Source organism: Suncus etruscus, chromosome 12, assembly GCF_024139225.1.
Source record: "Suncus etruscus isolate mSunEtr1 chromosome 12, mSunEtr1.pri.cur, whole genome shotgun sequence".
NCBI classification, from domain to species: domain Eukaryota; kingdom Metazoa; phylum Chordata; class Mammalia; order Eulipotyphla; family Soricidae; genus Suncus; species Suncus etruscus.
The window spans coordinates 66,136,849-66,158,111 of NC_064859.1; the positions used below are offsets into that span (position 1 = coordinate 66,136,849).

At 35.5% G+C, this 21,263-nt stretch overlaps 1 protein-coding gene across 1 annotated transcript in view; it reads left to right on the forward strand.

Moving 5' to 3' along the window:
• The window catches only part of SNTG2 (syntrophin gamma 2), a 329,060-nt gene that overhangs the window by 95,894 nt on the left and 211,903 nt on the right, over positions 1-21,263 (forward strand). The window contains exons 6-7 of the mRNA XM_049784652.1: positions 5,018-5,061; positions 5,163-5,204. Coding sequence (XP_049640609.1) covers positions 5,018-5,061; positions 5,163-5,204 — 86 coding nt within the window. The remainder of the gene's footprint in view (positions 1-5,017; positions 5,062-5,162; positions 5,205-21,263) is intronic.

Sequence of the window (21,263 nt, forward strand, 5' to 3'; positions counted from 1 at the left end):
TGCAGGGTGGATTGAGGACTGAGACCAAGAGGCCTTTTTCTTTTTCAGACTCATGCCCATATAAAGGCAGGAATTTTAGGCCTACAGAAACCAGAAAATGCCTTGGATGAACTGTGTTAAAGTCTCAATGTCTGTTAAAAGTTTTACTAACTCGATGATCAAACCTGACTGTATGAAGTGGTGAACTGGGAGATGGGCGAGCAGATCCAAACAAGGCTTTATTTTCACATAATTAAACATCAGATCAAGAGAGAAATGTCAGAGTATGAGCCTGTCCTGAATCCCATTGTGACAAAACAACTACTCATACTGCTAACAGCCTGTCTCCTAAGTAGCTTCTTACCACTCAGAAACAAAACATACCTAGTTTGGATCAGACCCTAACTCTGAAAATTTTATCCAGATCAAGTTCTTTCCCCCTGGGTTAAGGGGGTTAAGTCTGGTTTATTGTTCAATTGGCTCTCAGTACACCTGTCACCTGTTAACAAAACCAAATTTGTCATTCTCTGTGAGCTTAAAAAGAAAGGCAGAAATAGCTTAATTCACTTCTGAGTGTCATCGCCCTGAGTGATTAACAACATATGTCATTTTAAACACTCATTATCCCGACTTCATTATACACACTTAATGACTCCACAATTACATGATACTTCTTTTACCAGAAGACCAAGAAACTGATTTTCTACATGTCAGTGCAGGATGTGAGAGGTAAAACAATTTAACAATAATAAACAGCTCATCTTTAAATGGTATCACTAAAACCTGGGATATTATTCTCTGACACGTCACATAGCTTTTTATTGATGGAAGTGCTTTCACCTAAATAAAGATAATGATCACCATCTATTAAGACACTTGTTAACATTTTCAGCTAGTTAATGGGTACCAAAGAATTGCATCTTATCACTGTGTCTAGAACACAAGAACTATGTATTTGGAAAGAATATATTAACAAAGAATGATACAACATTTTGATCTATGAAAAGATTTAAGATGGGGACAACTTAGCTGTTTTATGTTTGAAAAAGAGTGATTAAAACATCATCGTGTGTATCAAAATTTTTTTTATATTTACAATGTTTTCATTGAACATACTTGAGACATTAACTGCATCTATCAATTCATTAGCAAGTGAAAATTGAAAATTGTCCTTCATGGACAAACAATATAGGATACACAAAGCAAAAGAAAACAGACTTGAAGCATGTTTGGAGTATCCAGACCCATTGACAAATTCAGTCTGGAGGCCTCTAACATCACTCTGTGACCCAGGTTCTCTAACACTACAAATTGTCCATTTCTTATGCTATGAATCAGTCCATTCCCCAGCATAAACATCACCACATTTCTCACCTTATACTTCATGAAATCTAATACTGTCATTTGTCATCTACATACCCCATTCTCCACATATGCATCACTAATTCCTCTTAATGCATATCACTTAATTTTTCACTATTTCTGCCCTCCATTCTTTTCCTTTGCATTGACTCATCAACATATTCCCTATTATGTCTCATTATATACCTGCATCCCCCTTTTTCATTTATTTTACTCTATCGCTTATACACTCCATTGTTCCCTCATGCCACACTGAATTCTTCATTGTGTGCATCATCTTGCTCCTCACCATATAAATGATCTCTCGTGATCCAATAGATCCTCTATTCCTAATCATATATATAATCGCTTTCCTCACTATATGCACCATCCCATTGCCCACCATGTATAGCACCACATGTATTACCCTATGCCTTACTTTCTTTTCACCATGTTTCAACCTGACTATCTCTAGATCTGCATTTTTCACCTCTCTTTCTTATTTACCTTCTAAAAACAATGATTCTGTTGTCTGTGCTTTGTTTCCTGGTGTTCATCCCCCACTTAAAAGAATTCAGAACTTTATCTGAAGTTCACCATATCATCATCTATGCCTTTTATATATTACGTCTTAGACTTTTGTGTACAGATTTTATTTATCATGCATTTTTACTTTATTTAAAATATAGTCACATAGTTTACATAATTGACCATAATATATTTATTTTCAGATAAATTAAACAAATTTATTGAAAAAAATAATAGAACATAAAAAGAGGGGCTGATGAGGTGGCGCTAGAGGTAAGGTGTCTGCCTTGCAAGCGCTAGCCAAGAAAGGACCGCAGTTCGATCCCCCGGCGTCCCATGTGCTCCCCCCAAGCCAGGGGTGATTTCTGAGCGCTTAGCTAGAAGTAACCCCTGAGCATCAAATGGGTGTGTCCCAGAAAAACCAAAGAAAAAAATGCTAAAAAAAAAAGAAAGAACATAAAAAGAAAAAGTAGAAGAAAGTTTAAAAATTAAAGAAAAAGGACAGTAGCAAGTACATTTGGGAAAATTATTGTATTTCCAGTGGTCATTAATTTTAACCCAATCACATAATGTTTAGTAAGCTCTTGATGTTAGCTGTACATTCTGTTAAAGTACTGTGTTCCTGTATAGATGACAGCATCAAACAAATAATGTTGTCTAGAAATTCAAAGCACTATTACTGATACTGTGGCTTTTAGGGGCATGTTCTCAGCTGCTGGTCTCCTGGACTAAGAAGGCTGGTGTGTGTGTTTGTGTGTGCACTTATTCTGAAAAGACCTAGTGATATTAGCCCAAATGATAGTATACCTGAAGTTTTGTTAGATTGGTGTCCCCAGAAAGAATCTTAGAGGGTGTTGAGTTGTGATCATGGCCAAAATGGTGATTCTGAGTGATGGAATCAGCAGGCATGGCTTTGGCATGGCAGGGGCTTTACCCACACTCTCCTCTTGAGATTTCTAGCTTTCTGCAGCATGGGAAGCATACTAATGATTTTTCAAGGCTTGATTTAATAATCTGTTGAGAAAAGAGTGAACTATCAAGCTAGCCTGGTGTAAACATGTTGACTTATCATGTATATAATTTCACAAAATATTTTCTTAAATAACATTCAAACTACTGTAACATTGCATGGCTTTTTCTATCCCTTTCCTTGAACTAAGAGAAGCTGAATCCCTAATGTCTGTTTTGTTAAGTTCATTTGATCCAACTCACAACTGGACAGTTGTGTAGCAACTGTCAGTTTAGTAGCAAAATGAAAGGAGGATGAATAAAATCGAAGATGACATATATACTTAGAGAAAGTTGGGAGATGGAAGGTTGTAGTATATGAAAAAGTTTCCATAAGATGATTCTTGGAATTGTTGTATATAAAAGTGTTTCCTTAGGATTGTTCTGTGACTATTGCCCCACCTAGCACTTCCAGGTGGGGCGCTGTGGAGTTGGCAATAAATAGCTTGGTGGACAGGGGAGAGGGGCCTTCTGTGAAAGCTGCTGGCTGCAGGAGGATTCTCTGGCTCTCCTTGCCCAATCTTTTACACCCTATCCTTCTTGTCTGTGTGGATTATTATTTGCTGCGGATAAATTTTACCAAGGTCTTCCCCCGAAAGGGGACAAGGGGATGGGAAGTAATTTCTCATTCTGGGGACTGTTCTTGGATTCACAAATACCCAGCAAAGTTAACAGCGAAGATACATTACAGAAGGTGGGTGAGGTGAGAGAAATAGAGACAGAGGAATATGGAAAGACACTGAGACATACAAGGAGGAAAAGAGAGGAAGAGAGGTAAAGAGATGAGGGGGATATTTTGAAAAAAACTAATATAACCAAAAGGTTACCAATCTGAGAATAGATCTGAGTGGGTCATGAAAGTTTATTTTGGGAAAAGTATTCAAATAAGTAAACATTTTATTATCTAAAACCAGTTCCATTATATAAGTAATATGAGAACTATATTTTATTTAAAAATACTAATTTCAATACTGCAGATAATTTTAGCATTTGACATAACTATGGTTATAAAATCTAAATGGAATTCTATTCAAAAAAAGGTATTTTAATTGGTTTTCAATATTTGGTCAAAGACAAAATTAAACAAGTCTATATGAAGGAAAAAAGTCTAACAGTGCCTTATATCTTGTGCAAATTTATTCAGTATTTTAAAGGAATTACCTCTCTGCCTTTATGAAAATAGAAAGGTTAAGTGGAAATAATGCTATAGTTATTATATTCAAACTTTACAATAAAAAGTTTTTCTTCATTTTTCCTTTCATAATCTTGGCACCATCTCTTTAATTAAAGTAGTCTGTGTAAATTTGTTCCTGAGAAAGAGAGAAAATGCTAAGTGGCTTCTGGGATTCCAATTTTATTGTCTGTCAACAATAAAAAAAAATGAGGAATCATGCTTTCCACATAATATAATGAAATCCTTCATTAGGAACAAATGACATTTGTGGTCCTTATTAAACAAGTCTTCTGTATTTGGAAAGTAACTCTCTTAATGTGCTTAAAATTGCCTTCTTTAGCTTGGTGCTGTGAATGGTACTGTTTTTTGCTGTGCTGCTAGTATTTTCCCACACCATGTATACCTTTGCACAAACACTTCACCCATATATTCAGACATACACACATATCCACAAGCACCCAAATCCCTCATGCTCACTCCTGGCCACACAGGCACACATATTTGGACACACACACACACAGACACAAACACACATTATCTATATTCTATGAATATATATATATATATATTCTTTCACATCCACATTCACATCCAAACACATATACACATTTGCTCATACACATTTATAAAACACACCTTCACTCCCACAGACACACTTGCTCACATCTCATATGTGCACACATCCTCACCTATGCACCATTTTCACACTGATATTGACATGTGTGTCCACAGAAAAGTACAAACATGCCCACATAAACACCCACTGATTCATATATCCATGTACCAGACACACATGCATGCATAGTTATGCTTACCACATTGACACCTATATTCACCCTGTACCTACAGGTACACTTTATACATCCCAGCCTGCAAAAAATACACAAGTCATTTCAGATGCTCAAAAACCAAGCTAATTGTATGCCATAGCAAATCATGATATAACTGAATTTCTCCTAATATTTTGCCACTTTTGCATCCCTGCAGCTGACCAGTCAGGGATGTTATTCATAGGAGATGCTGTTTTACAGGTCAGTGTTTTAAATCTCAATTTTTATTTTTTCTGCTTTCTTATTGTAAATTTACAATAATCAATCATGATCCGTTAATTATTCATTTGTCATCTATTTAGGTTAATGGCATTAATGTAGAACATGCAACCCATGAAGAAGTGGTAAGTGTATTCTATTTCATAGCTTTACTCAGAATGCTCTTTTATTCTATTTTTCTCTTTCAATATATAGCCCCAACTGCATTCATAGAATTGGAGTTTTAGGATGCTGGAGCAGTGTTACTTGTGGTAAGGCCTAGAACGGATAGCAGTTCGATCCCTGGGCATCCCATATACTCCCCAAAGCCAAGAACAATTTCTGAGTGCATAGCCAGGAAAATTTCTGCGCATCACCAGGTATGGAGGAAAAAAAAATTGAAGTTTTAGAATTAGGGAAAGGACTTTAGTAAACCTTATTCCCAAAGGATCTTTATGAAAGACCTCTTGTGCCATGTGCTACAGATCACTTCACTTAAATTACTTTTAATGTGTTTTCACAGCCCAAATAAAGAAAATTTTTCTTACTCTTACTATAAATAGCTGGACTGAAGATCAGGGAGTGGGGAACACCCACTCGATATGTATCAAATTGAGGTGGCAGATTTCCAAAAAGTGTCCCTTTTCAAAGATTTCCAAAGGGGTCTCTGTTGTCTACTAACTCCCTGGCATGACAGAGTACACACACACTAGGGATAGTCTGAGATAATGACATATGGAAATGTGGTTCAAAGGGCGTTTGCCCATAGTTTTCTCCAAGCAAATGAACTTCGCCTGTCAAGATTAATATTCATGATCAAAGAAAGAGAAAGTAACATACAGTCTACACTTGGCTGCAGAGAACTCCTCCTATATATATGTATGGTGACTGTCTGACATAGAACTGTAGACAAGGTAGTGGGGGCACAGAAAAGTACAAAAGATAGTGGGGTACATTTGCAGATAGTTTTTTTCTCATGAAAAGTGAGAGAAAAGAGAGACTGTGGTCATGTGGAAAAGTTCAGAAAAAGCGACCCTTGCCCTGCTCAAAGGAAAGGGGGAAAGGATTAAGGCTAAGCAGGACGATACACTGGAGAGCAAAAGGCACCTTACTTGGAGTTTTATTCTATGCATTACTGTGAAATTAAACACGATTTCTTTTACTTCCTCCTAAAAGCTGAGCATACTGTATTTATCATTGCTTATTTTTCGTTAAAAAGGCCTCTCCCAAAATACTATGTTCTTCTGTTCAACACAAAATGAATGTTAATCCCCCTATATACTTGGCTCCTGTTTGGAAAAGTTTGCCACTTTAGAGTGACAAAAATATATTTTTTTTTATATATTTGGAAGTTAAAATGTGAGGATAAAGATATGTGTGGTAAAAAAAAAGAATGTACTACTCCTCTAGATCATAGTTATTTCTTTTAACCCATATTGACATATATTATAGCAACAGTGGCCATGTTAACTGTCCACAGATTTATTGAGCAAATTCTGGTTCATTTCACCATTCAGTTGAACAAATAAGTGGGTATGTGCAATGGAGAAACTGGTAAAACTGGATGAAAGAAGGCAATTGTAGATAGAAGTTCTATAGTCCCTTACTGTGTTGCCTAATTCAATCTCAGAAAGACTAAGACTAGTTGGCCTTCTGATTAGGTCTGGAGATGTAAGGTCTTTAATGATGAGAAATGTTATAGAATTTCATTTGTTTTTATTATTGCTTGAAAAATTTAAAATTCATTTCTAATGATATATTAAGATACTGTAGTGGAAAAATTATTTTAATGTAATATGAAGACTAAGGTTTGGGATTCTGTGAAGAATATTGATTAAAAATGATCAATAGGGGGCCAGCGCCATGGCGCTAGAGGTAAGGTGTCTGCCTTGCCAGCGCTAGCCTAGGACAAACCATGGTTCGATCCCCCAGTGTCCCATATGGTCCCCCAAGCCAGGAGTGACTTCTGAGCACATAGCCAGGAGTAACCCCTGAGCGTCACAGGGTGTGGCCCAAAAACCAAAAAAAAAAAAAAAAAAAAGATCAATAGAAATAAAAATACATTTATTATACAGAATTACTGTTTTTTAATTCATCCTTAGTAATACATTTTAGCAGCTTTTGTTATCACTAAAATCTCATGACAAATTTTAAGTTTAAGTGGTTTGGAACTGTGGAATCCATAGAAATAAATGATTCCTTCATTTATTATGGCATTGTATTAAACACCAAGTTAAGCAATGGTGCAGATACTTAAATAAAAACAAAATTCCAAGATCATTGTGACCTCTTCTCAGAAAAATACACAGACAGTTAGTTCTCTTAGCAGATTACAAGAGGGTTTAATTCATGTTTAGAAAGAAGAAAGAAAGAAAGAAATATAAAATAGAAAGAAAGAAAGTAAGAAAGAAAGAGAGAGAGAAAGAAGAAAGAAAGAAAGAAAGAAAGAAGAACGAGAGAGAGAGAAAGAAAGAAAGAAAGAAAGAAAGAAAGAAAGAAAGAAAGAAAGAAAGAAAGAAAGAAAGAAAGAAAGAAAGAAAGAAAGAAAGAAAGAAAGAAAGAAAAAGAAAGAAAAGAGAGAAAGAAAGGAAGGAAGAAAGAAAAGAGAGAAAGAAAGGAAGGAAGAAGAATGGAAGGAAGAAGGGAAGAAGAAGGAAGGAAGGAAGGAAGGAAGGAAGGAAGGAAGGAAGGAAGGAAGGAAGGAAGGAAGGAAGGAAGGAAGGAAGGAAGGAAGGAAGGAAGGAAGGAAGGAAATAAGAAATAAAAAGAGCTTGTTTGAAGATTCTAGCAGGGGAGCTCAGCTACTCTTATACCCTTGACTGAAGAACAGTCCATGTCTATTCAGGGAAGGCTATCCTCATCGACCAAGCATGCTGCTTCAGGAGGGATGCACTTAAAACAGTGAGGGAGGAAGGGGACACCCACCTAACCAGCCAGATCAGCCGAATCAACCCTGGTGATCAATGAGGTAACACTTTTTTTTTCTCAAGACGGCATGAAAGAATCACCAAGATAGTTCACATTTTGAGTCAAATCATGGAGTCTTTTGTTCCTGGCCCACCATAAAATTAAAAAGTAGAAATCATAACAGAAATATAATTAGAGAAAATACGAAATTAAGATAATGCCACATTTCAAAAAATATAAGGTTCAAAGTAGAAATTTCTCAAGACAAATTTAAAATATTTTGAATTAAAATGAAATGATCAAAGTTTGAGGAATTTAGTGAATCAAATAAATGCATACACAAAATGTTATGACACTGAAGGATGTGTTAGAAAAAAAAAGTGATAGAAAAATTTTCAGACAGGGTTAGTTGGCAATGCCCAAAGGCAAAGAGGAACGTTTTGCTCCTAGGCTGCAAATTTCTCCAAGTCAATTAACCTCAGCACAGCACCTAGAAATCACCACACTGCAAATATGACAATGGATAATGAATGCCACCATTCTTAGAGAATGAAGATGTTAGCTCTGATGACCCAAAAAATACCAGCCAACTATATAACTTTCAGTTACTGTTTTTAGAGAAGAAAAATGGATAATACTCAAAGAACATTGAAAATGAAACAAACCGAACAAAACACAGCCAAGACTCAAGAAGATATGAATGCAGACACGAGAAAAATTTAAACTGAAATGACCGGGTTGAAAAATTGATAGGCAAAAATAAACACTCACTGGAAGGCCTCAGTGCTGAGGACAGAATTAGTGAGCTGAAGGATGAGCTGCAAACAACTCCATACAAGACAAGAGGTTAGAAAAAAAAAGGCTTAAAATAAATGATCAGATTATGAAAAAAATCCTTAAAGAATATAAACAAATGACAACAGAAGTATTAGAGAAATTCAACAAAAAACTCATAAGAATCATTGGAGATGATTTATTCCAGAGATTTGGAAAGAAAATCTTTATAAAAATCAACATTATTAAGAATGTTTTATTGAATAGAATGCATACAGGAAATGGTTTTTTCTTTATTTAAACATCTTGATTACAAATATGATTGTGATTAGGTTTCAATCATGTAAAGAACACCCCCTTCACCAGTGCAACATTCCCACCACCAATGTCCCAAATCTCCCTCCATCCCACCCCACTCCAACCTGTACTCTAGACAGACTTTCCAGTTTCCTCATTCATTCACATGATTATGGTAGTTCTCAGTGTAGTTATCTCACTATTCTTTGCGGTGAGCTTCATGAAGTGAGCTGGAAGTTCCAGCCCTCAACTCATTGTCTCTAAGGATTGTTGCAAAAATGACTTTTATTTTTCTTAAAAACCAAAGATGAGTGAGATTATTCTGCGTCTCTCTCTCTCCCTCTGACTTATTTCACTCAGCATGATAGACTCGATGAACATCCATGTACAGGAAAATTTCATGACTTCATCTCTCCTGACGGCTGCATAATATTCCATTGTGTATATGTACCAGAGTTTCTTTAGCCATTCATCTGTTGAAGGGTATCTTGGTTGTTTCCAGAGCCTGGCTATTATGAATAGTGCTGCAATAAATATAGGTGTGAGGAAGGGGTTTTTGTATTGTATTCTTGTGTTCCTAGGGTATATCCCTAGGAGTGGAATAGCTGGTTCAAATGGGAGCTCAATTATCAGTTTTTGGAGGAATCTCCATATTGCTTTCCATAGGGGTTGGACTAGACAGCATTCCCACCAGCAGTGGATAAGAGTTCCTTTCTCTCTACATCCCCGCCAGCACTGATTGTTCTCATTCTGTGATGTGTGCCAATCTCTGTGGTGTGAGACGGTATCTTATCGTTGTTTTTTATTTGTATCTCCCTGATGATCAGTGATGAGGAGCATTTTTTATGTGCCTTTTGGTCATTTGTATTTCTTTTTTATCTAAGTGTCTGTTCATTTCTTCTCCCCATTTTTTGATGAGATTAGATTTTTTTTCTTGTAAAGTTCTGTCAGTTCCCTGTATATTTTGGATATTAGCCCCTTATCTGATGGGTATTGGGTGAATAGTTTCTCTCACACGGTGAGTGGCTCTTGTATCCTGGGTATTATTTCTTTTGAGGTGCACAACAGTATGAGCAAACATAGACTTAAATTTAAAGGCTGAAGAACAATATTTCAAGCAAAGAACTCCTTTAAAAAGGCTGAATGGCCATACTAATATCAGATAACATGGATATTATGCTTAAAATATTATAAGGGACAGAGATGGGCATTTTTTACTAATTAAGGGATTGTACACCAAGAAGAAATCACACTTCTAAACATATACACACCAAATTATGGGCAGCAAAATACTTAAAACAACTGCTGATAATCTTAAAGAAAGACATCAGTAGCAACACAATAATAGTGGGAGACTTTAATGTCACCTTGTCACTTCTTAAAAGGTCAGCTAGGATAACAATGATATAGCAAATGATAGCAATGATATAATGCTCAGAAGGAAGATATAGAAGAGAGTGTCTTAGTAGATATAGAGAGCTCTTCATCCTCAGAAAACTGAATACACATTCTTCTCCAAGCACCTGACACAGTCTTCAAGATAGACCACATGCTAGTACATTAATGCATACCTCCATAAAATGAGGAGGACAGAAATTGTTGGTGCTATCTTCTCAGACCATAAAGCACTAAAAATCAAAGTGAATTACAGACTTGGAGAAATAATTGTAAAATCTGGAAGTTAAGCAGTTCACTGCTGAACAATCAGTGGATTAGAGACTCACAAAGAGAGAAACTTAGTAAGCAGAATCAGAAATGAAAAGGGGGAGGTCACAACTGACACTACAGAAATTCAAGGGTAATCAGAGACTACTTTGAGAATATCTATGATACAAAACAAGAGAACCTTGAAGAAATGAATACATTCTTGTCTCTTATCCCCTTCTAACTATGAACTAAGATGATACAGATACTGAACACAACTCAATTTACTTGGGGGCCGCAGGAGGCAAAGTCGGGATGATCCTTGAGTGAAAAGTCAGTAGTAAGCCTTGAACATTGGGGGTTGTGACCCAAACAACTAAAACAAAACAAAACAAAAAATTATTCCTCTAGAGTAGGGCTACAAAATGTGGTACGGAGGGCCATTTGCGGCCCACAGGCCACGAGTTTGAGACCCCTGATAGGATATTGAAAAGGAAATCAAAGGACTTCCCCAAAACAAAAGCCCAAGATGATGAATTCATTACTGTATTATTTCAAACTTTTAAATAGGATCTACTGCCAATCCCCTACAAATTTTTCTAGGAAATTGAAAAAACAGAAACTCTCTTAAACAATTTCTATGAAGCCAACATCACCCTGATGTCAAAAGCAGACAAAAACACCACAAAAAGAGTATTATATCCCTCTATACTTGAACATGGATGCAAAGATCCTCAAAGAATTACTAGCAAACAGAAGCCAAAAACTCATCAAGAAGTTAATATTCCATGACTAAGCAGGATTTATTTTAACAATGCAAGGAGGGCTTAACATATGCATACATATACATATACTACACCATATTAGTAAAATAAAAATATATATGGTCATATCAATAGACTCAGAGAAGGCATTTGACAAGTTCCAGCACCCATTCATGATGACAACACTCAGTATGATGTGAATTGAAGGAACTTTCCTCAATATTGTCAAAGCTATTTTTCACAAACCTATTGTCACCATTATACTCAATGGGGAAATATTAAAATCATTTCCACTAAATTCTGGCACAGAAAAAGGTTGCCCTCTCTTGCCACTTCTATTTAATATAGTACTGGAAGTACTTTCCATATCATTTACCAAGAAAAAAACATTAAAGGCATCCACTATGAAAGGAAAGAGTGAAGCTCTCATTTTTTGCAGATGACATGATACTGTTTATAGAAAATCCTAAAGATTCCACAAAAAATCTTCTAGAACCAATAGACATAATAAAGTGACAGGCTAAAAAGTTAAAACGCAAAACTCCATGTCTTTGATATATACAAATAATGAAAATGAAGAAAAATATATTTTAAAAAATCCCATTCACAATTGGGCCTCAGAAAATCGAATACCTTGATTTTTATTAATCAAGTACCTTGAAGTCAACTTACTTAAAAAGGTGAATGAGCTATTTAAAGAAAACTACAACACAGTGCTTCAAAAAATAAAAAAAGGACAAAAGAAAATAGTAACATATACCCTGCTCATGGATTGGGAGGATTAACATCATTAAAAAATTGATTTTAAGGCAATGTAAATTCTAAACCATTGTAAAATAAGATTGTACAGATTGTAAAGCTTTAATGCAATCCCATAAAATTTTCATGACATTTTTCAAATAAGTAGATCAGCTGCCCCTGAAATTCATATGGCGAAATAAACATCCACAAATAGCTAAGGAAATCCTTCCCCCACCAAAAAAAAAAAAATGATGTATGGAATCAATTTCTCAAGCTTTAAACTATTCTATACAGCAGTAGTCATTTAAATAGCCTGGTATTGAATAAAAACAGATTCTTAGATAAGCTGTATAGTCTTGAATATGTGGAGATAGAGCCACAAATTTATGAACAATTATCTTTAATAAAAGAGCAAGAAATACAAAGTGGAAAAATGAAAAACTCTTCAACAAGTGGCACTGGGAAAACTGGTCATGTACATGCAAAAAAAAATGAACCTTTCCTTAACACCATGCACAATTGTCAAATGAAAATAGATTAAAGAGGGGCCAGCGAGGTGGCGCTAGAGGTAAGGTGTCTGCCTTGCAAGTGCTAGCCAAGAGCGGTTCGATCCCCCAGCGTCCCATATGGTCCCCCCAAGCAAGGGTCAATTTCTGAGTGCTTAGCCAGGAGTAGCCCCTGAGCATCAAATGGGTGTGGCCCCAAAAAAACAACAAACAAACAAAAAAGAAAGTGGATTAAAGAAATTGATATCAGACCTGAAACAATAAGGTACATAGGGGGAAATGTAGGCAGAGCTTTTCATGTCATTGATGCTAAAGGCATTTTCAAGGATGAGACACTTTTTGTCCAAGCAAGTAGAGTCAAAGACAAACACATGGGTCTATATTCAATTCAGAAACTTTTGTACCTCAAAGGAAATAGTGACTATGATACAAAGGCTACCCAAGGAATAGGAGAAAGAAGTTAATACCTAAGAAATACAAGGCACTGATTGAACTTTACCAAAAAAAAAATCTAACCCCATCAAAAACAGAGTAAAATTGAACATTTTTGTAGAAAAAATATAGATAGCCAAAGGCACATGAAAAATTCTCATGTCAATAATTATCAGGTACATATAAATAAAAACAATGAGATATTGTCTCATACCACAGAGACTAGCACACAACTCACATACACACACAACCATTTCTGGTGTGGATGAGGGGAGAAAGAGACTTTCATTGCTAGTATGAATGCAGACTAGTCTATCCTTTTGGAAAACAATATGGCCATTTCTCAAAAAGCTAGAAATTGAGCTTCCCTATGATCCAGCAATACCACTCCTAAGGAGTTCCACAGGAACACAAAAGCAATAAAAAATGACCTCTGCACTCCTATATCCATTGCAGTACTATTTACAATAGCCAGATTCTAGAAATAGCCCAGTTGCCCGACAACAGATAAGTGGTTAAAGAAGATGTGGTTTACCTACACAATGGAATACTATACCCTCCATATTTTAAATATTTCATTTATTCTCCAAAAATATTCTTAAGTTAGAGGTGTGCTATATTGGTCACAAGAATATCTTTCGTAGCTTAATGTGATCATAGAATTTTGTAAGTGCAGGTGAATGAAGAAGGGAAAGTTTAAAACTTGGTGAGAGAATTTCTGCAGTATTGACTAAGAGCAAACTGTCTCAGCAAATTTAGTTGATCAAAGTAAAGAAACTGAACAGGACATTTATATGCAAGGATGGAAGATTGGACTTATTAGCAGATGGGAGGTAAATGTCATGATTCAGTTGTCAACAATCAGTTATCACAGGTGGGTCTGTTTTGGAACAATTGATTTGGGGACTGATTAGTTTCCTGTGTAGAATAGGGAAGGGTTTGCTTAAAAACTCTAATTATTTCTGAGTAGGAACATTTTAGTTTATGTTCTATCAACTATGATAGAAGAGATGCCTAACTATGCATCATCTTACAAGAAGCCAGCCTTTGACAATGCCAATTATCAGCTTCTTTTGTACATTAGAGATAAAAAGACATTGTGGTTTATATCTTCCACCTAGATGTAGGAGAACTGAAAGCAATTCATGGACCCATCCACATTAGTTTTCTTTGGAGGTGCAACTCAAAATTCCATCCCACCAGGTGGAGTATATATTTAGGCCAGTACACATCAGAGGACTTTTACTGACTTATCTTTGATGCAAATATTTTCCAATATGCCTTTATCGATGTGATGCCTTCTACTAATCACGATTGTGTGGGATCCTTATCCTTACCCATTTCTTCATTTCCTCTGTCTCTAACTCCAATCCTACTCTTCTGCAGATATTCCCATATGCTCTTTTTATTAGGTCAAAGCTGTAATAAGGCCTAATTACTGGTGACACTCATATCCTATGTTTTACTCCTGGTTTAATGTCCACATTCACATAAGAGGAAAAAGTAGAATTCCTCTTTTAGCTATTTAAAACACATACATCTCCAATATTTCTGATCACCCCTTATCCATTCATTTCTTTATTTCACATGACTGTACCTTCACCAATTTAGAGCATGCATAAGGTAGGCTAAAGTATTCATACTAGGTTCCCGTATGACATTCCTATTGACAGTGTTAGTCCTCATAACAGCGCTAGGGTGTTAGTGACAGACACCAGTTTACAGACACACTAGAGAAGATGGGCTCTCAAGAGTTCATAGTTATGACGCTTCAAACTAAGATTCACACACATGGTCACAATCAAGATCATTTGTAATTTAATATACACCAATTATACTGCACTCAAACATGCCTATATTGTGATGATTCAAATATTAATTATGAGAATATAGTCAAGTTCTCTAAATTTCTAACCATGTAATAGAATACTTTGCTATTACACTTGAAATTCTTGTATAATGTTTAAAGGGACAAAATTAGGGCTATTCATATAATGTATGCTAATCTGTTTGCTGAGTATAGGTCAAAAGAACTATTACAGTACATACTCTAGCATTCTATGCCAAGTAAAAAATCTTATTTTTACATTACATAGCATCTTTCTCTATTTTACCAGTAATTATTATAATGGTAATAAAATTGATGCATTGATCAGGCTCACCAAGAAAGCCAAAGTCGAGGGAAGAAGTCCTGACTGTGTATATATTCATGTGTTTGTATGAAGCCAATCAGTACAACTGATAATAAATCATTATGATGTTATAATTTGGCTATTATAAATTATAGGAATAAAAATATTCATATTTTAATGTTGAATTATTTTTGAATGACATCAAAAGGCTCTTTCAGTGAGTAATGAAGAAAATATTATAAATAATATTTTAAATTAGAATAAAATACAGAGTTCTCTAGTGTTTATTAATGATTATATACAAAAGATATTATTGTATGGGAAACTAAGTTTTATTTGTCAAAGTATATAGAATAAACAAAGTGGAGAGATGTTGATTAAGGGAAATTCAAAAGTGTTTGGGAGCCACTTGGAAGATTATAATTGTTAGTAGGAAGGGCATTGAATTCTCTGGCAATCACTTATCCATCATTTCCACAAAATCTGTATGAGGACAAGTAGACAATAATAAATAACTGCAAAGAGCAGAAAATATAAGTTATTTAAGGAAGTAAACTGCAATTGATCCAGGAAATTATAGCTGTATTCAATACAAGTAATTGAAGAGTAAATTGGTTTTCTTAACTCCAAGCAAAAATATCACAATAGAGCAAGCTGGTCATAGTGCCTGTGAAAGCTTACAATAGAAATCAGTAGATACTAAATTAGGGATGAAGTATGTCAGTGCAGATAGAGTCACTAGATATTGTAGATCAATGAGAACTTTTAGGGGCAAGTTCTGAACTAGAAAAGGCATCTGTGACATATGTACTTCCTAGGCTCTTCACATGTATGTGGCCAGCCTGTGCATATGATGCCTGCATGCAAATGACACCCACATCTCCCCACTTGACATGTGGACTTTTATACTTTCCTACTTTCACTCTGAGATATACTAAGAGCTTACCACCTTTAATGAAGCCTGCATTCTTTCTTAAAAATTTTACACTCTGTCTCCCCTTCCTCAAAATTCATAACTAAAACCCATTTTACTTAAAAAAAGAAAAGGCATATGTTCAAATACATTTAATAATACTATATTATATATATATTTAAAAGTTTCTGAGAGTATGTCTCAAAGTTTTGCATCTTAAAACTTATTTATATATGATAGATAATAACTTAAAAAGTTGGAGGGAGTATTCACTCATTTCTAAGCAGTCATTAACTAAAATTAAAATTATCTTCATTTATGAAAAATTCTACATTTCTAAAAATTTTAGCTAGATGCAAATATCTTTCAGTAGTATGAACCAGTGCTAGGAGGCAGTGTGAACCACTTTGGACTGTGAACTGCGTAAATAAATACTGAGGCACATGATGTTTCACACCTTGAAGTATTGCTAGTCAAGTCATCATGAAAAAAAATGACCCTGCACTCCTTGAGTTCTCCAATATGATCAAATATTATCTTTAAGCATTCATTTTTAAGCATGCCCATGCACAGTGTAACTCAAAACATTTTTTCTATATATACTTCATAAGATAAAGCATATGAACTTAAATTAACATCAATTTAAAAAACATAAGGCTCCACATACACAGTGGATATAGGCCATGTTTATAAACACAATAAACTTTATAACCATATAACAAATATTGTGTGTACATACAAGTACCACACAATATGTGAGGCATCACATTCATATAAAGATACATTTATAATCACAAATGTGCTCACTCATGCACACATAATATGTACTGCTAATATTCATGAATGCCATATGTCAGCAAAATGCTCAACACTGAGTCTAGATGGTTGGGCAAAAGAAAGGAACGTTTCAAATATTAAATAGCTAGTATAAATGGATCTCTTTATTGAGTTAAGATACATTATCAACAATACATATGGACACAATGATCAGACAATAAATTCTCCTTGCAATCTGTTATGAAAGGCCAACTTTTATACTGTATGTGGGAAATCTTTAAAAGAAAACTTAATTTCTCAAGAGATGCTAAAGTTTAGGTCAGAGAGATTAGTTTTATGGGAAGGCCAGATTTTGGTATGAAGTGAGTGATTGTATATGAAGTAATGGGAGTTTCATTTTATTCAGTATTTGAGAAATGGGATTAGCAGTAAGCACATAGGAAGATGGTATTTATGTAGAGATCAGTGGGGCCAGAACTGTTTTTTTTCTAAAGTACAATTATTCAGAATTCATAGCATAGAATTTACCAATCAGACAAAGTCAAAGAATAATTAAGATAATACTAAATGCTCAGAGTCAAGGGTAAAGCTTATTTCAGAGGTAGTGTGTTAGACTGTATCAGAACTTCTGAGACATTAACTCAAGTGTTGTCTGAATGTGGGTCATTCTATGGAATACAAAGACTAGGTCGGTGTGATGACAAGAGATATCTCAGGAAGAGTGGGATGTAAGAGGACAGATGGTGGAATGCAACCAATGTAAACAACATAATATTATGTTGACTTTGGGTCACACTCAGCAATGCTCAGGCATTATCCTTGTTTCTGAGCTCAGGTATCATTCCTGGTGGGCTTATGGGTCATCAGGGCTACCATTAAAAATGGATTAACCATGTAGAAGCAAGCACTCTGTTCACTCTACTACTTATCCAGCCTTCTAATAATTTATTTTTTCATTATTACAGTTTTGAACTGTAGTGCTAGTCCACTGTGCCCAACATCATAGAGTGCAGGTCCCTCTACCATTACTCAAAGTCCCTTCCTCTCAATTCCACTTATAGTCCTAGTGATCATAGCTTGGGGCTTGTTTTCTCTGGTATTATCTAGCACCTTGTTTTGTTTCTTCATACTCCACATATAGTAAGTGAAATCATCTGCTCATTATTCTTTGCTCTCTGATTCACTATACTGTGAAACTCCATCCAATATGCTGCAAATTAAAATATTCTTTTTCATAGCTGAGTAGTACTTCACTGTGCACTACAATGTGCACCACAATATTTTGTCCATCTGTTATTGGTGACATGGGTTGCTGCAAATTAACAGATTTTATTTTTTTTCATAGTTTCATACTATTTCATTGTGAATGTGTCCCACAATATTTTGCCCATCAGTTATTGGTGACATGGGTTGTTTCTAGATTTTGGCTTGATGAGCAAAGGTGTGTTTATGATCTTTCAGGTTGATGTGTTTGTGTTCTTGGGAAGTTGCTTAGGAGGGAAGTTACAGGGTCATGTGGCTGCTCTATAGTCAGTTTTTGAAGGAGTCTCCAAACTCTTTTCCCAAGTCTGGATCAAATAACAATCCCATCAGCAGTAAGAATTCAAGAAATTTTAAGAAAAATATTGTTGTAAAGGAATACAAGAAACACATAGGCACAAAAGGAAAAACATTTTTATGATGCAAGTACTATGGTGCATTATGTTTAAAGGAGAGCTACTTAATATAAAAGGAATCATTTGGCAGGCAGGACATTAAAGGTTCATGTGTGCATTGCCTTAGAGCTATGGAAGCTCCTTTAATTATTGGAAAAAGGAGAGAATAAAGACCCAAATGTGGTTGTTTGATTGATATAGAGATGGATATATGGAAGGGAAAACAAAGAAGAGATTGGATATATGAGGACATTGACCTTCACTTTTTCCATTGACAGGAAACTTGTGATCAACAACTAGAAATGCAAAGCAAAAAAAGTGATATTTGAGGCTTCAGTTTCAGAAGATGGTATAAAATATTGTCTTGGTAAAAGTGAAAGAGTGAAAAGAACAAAAAAAAGTCTTGTGATTCATGATAAGCCTAGTTGAGAATATGATTGTGAATTTAGAGTAAGATTAATCAACCAGAAATATCTGAGCTCAACAGTGTATCTGCCTGCAGCTGTAGCATAGAGAGTTGGATTTCAGTATATATTATCTTAAGCAATGTTTCTGAATGTTATGAAGACAGTGTACTATGATAGATGTTGACTGTAGATTTGGTCAACAGGGCATTGTTGATAATGAAAATGTGATGAGATTCTAGGTTTGGATCCTGAGTTTATGATGGTTAAAACTTTCTTAGTGGGGTGGCAGATACTGAGTGATACGACTAGAAGTAAAATTTGACCTGGGATGTACAAAATTAACTTCTAAAGTGGGTATTATGGGTGATAAAGATAAAGTTTGTTTCCTACTGTGGGATTTTGGGAGAGCTGGAGTCAATCAGGCCATGGTAAAGATGACCCTAGGGGTTTCAAACTCAATTTACCTGGGGGCCGCAGGAGACAAAGTCGGGGTGAGCAGGTCGCATAAGGGATTTCGCTTACCGAATATTCGCAATAAAAAATCGCATTAATAAGAAAAAAATTGCATTAAAAATTTGCATACCCCGAACGGAACTGCTCTGGGTATGCTAATGTTTAATGCCCCAAACGGCCCACAGACTGCAAGTTTGAGATCACTGCCCTAGAGAGATCCTTACTGAAAACATTGCACTTGGACCTGGTTGCCAATCAGAACAATCTGGACTAGGGAAAGATCCTACACCTTGTAGTATGTTCTGGAGAAATTCAGATTTGGTCACCTTGAAAGATGCAGTATATTTAACTGGCCAGCACCAAGGTATGAGAGTGATACAGCCTAGTTTCGTTGAGCAGAAGGGTGAGCAGGTCATCTAGAGAAGAGTATTAGGACATAAAATTTAAATGACCAAAAGAAAGGCTTGATAAGTATAACCAGAAGCTTGGCAACTTGAGAATGGGAGACTGCTGTGTCAGACCTTGAGGTTGGTGATATCTAGTGGTGGCCAACTCACAGCACTATCAGATGAACATGCCTGTTCTGGTGATGTCTTTGTAGATATAATTACTTTTGATTTGGGATTCTCTGGCACAGATAGAGAATATCTAGAGTGGAAGATCACTGTCTTTGCTAGAAGTCCATGTTCTTTTGTGTTCTACAAAATCAGAACTAGAGAATACAAGAACAATTTTCGGTAGGCATAGTGGATGCTGAGCCACACATGCAGCTCATGAGATGGTGGACACCTTGAGTACTTCAGAAGGCATTTCTATTGCCTCAGAAGGGTCTCAGTCACATCAAAAGAGTAGCATATCATTGTCTCAGAAGGATATCTCTGACACTTCCGGAGATCTTTTAGCTGCCTCAAAAAGAAACCTCCATTGATTCAGGTAGCATCTCCTGCTCATCAGAAGCAGCTTAATTGCCTCAGCAAGACAACTGTTTCCTTTTAGAGGATATATTATTTTGTAACTCAAAAGAGATACCTATTATTTTCGATCACTTAAGACTACATCTTCATTCTTCATTATGTCTCTCAATCTCCAACAAAAAAATCGTAATAGCCTAAGGAGGGCATCTTCATCAATTCAGAAATAGATCTCCCATGCCTCAGAAGGAAATTTGGGTCATACCAGCATGACATCTTGAACATTAGAATGGGATGGGGTTAATTGCTTGAATCAACAAGCAGCACAAATTAATAGAGTCTAAAGAAACAATTGTGCTGAGTCTAATAAGTAGGGTGGCGTGGTATTTTTTGGGGGGTGTGATAATATAAATATTGTAGCTACAGTATGATGTGATTAGACTTGAAATATAATGCATAAGTAGATGTAGGAATGTGGCTTGTGTGAACATTCTTGGGCTTCTTGGAGTAAATTAATTTTTGCCAACATTTTCCACTACTTATTTAACATTCTATTTTATGGACACTATTGGAATAGATTTATAGATTGATCTTGTATAAGTAGTGTGGTTTTAGTATGCTAGCTACTCTGTGATTGTTGTAATATAGATATACACTGAGTAAAAATATAAGGATGCCAATAGCAGCTAAAGGTTTTATGAAGAGCTCTCCATAGATCAAAAATTCAGAAAGCATTGCAGATCACATTCAATCTCCTCAGTTCCATAAATAGACTTCACATAAAACAAACCCTGTGATCCATTTCCATTGAAAGGATATAAATGATAAGGATAAAAGAAAATTCAGAATAAAGACTTAATAGGTTAACTTGTTTCAATTTTTAATCTATTCA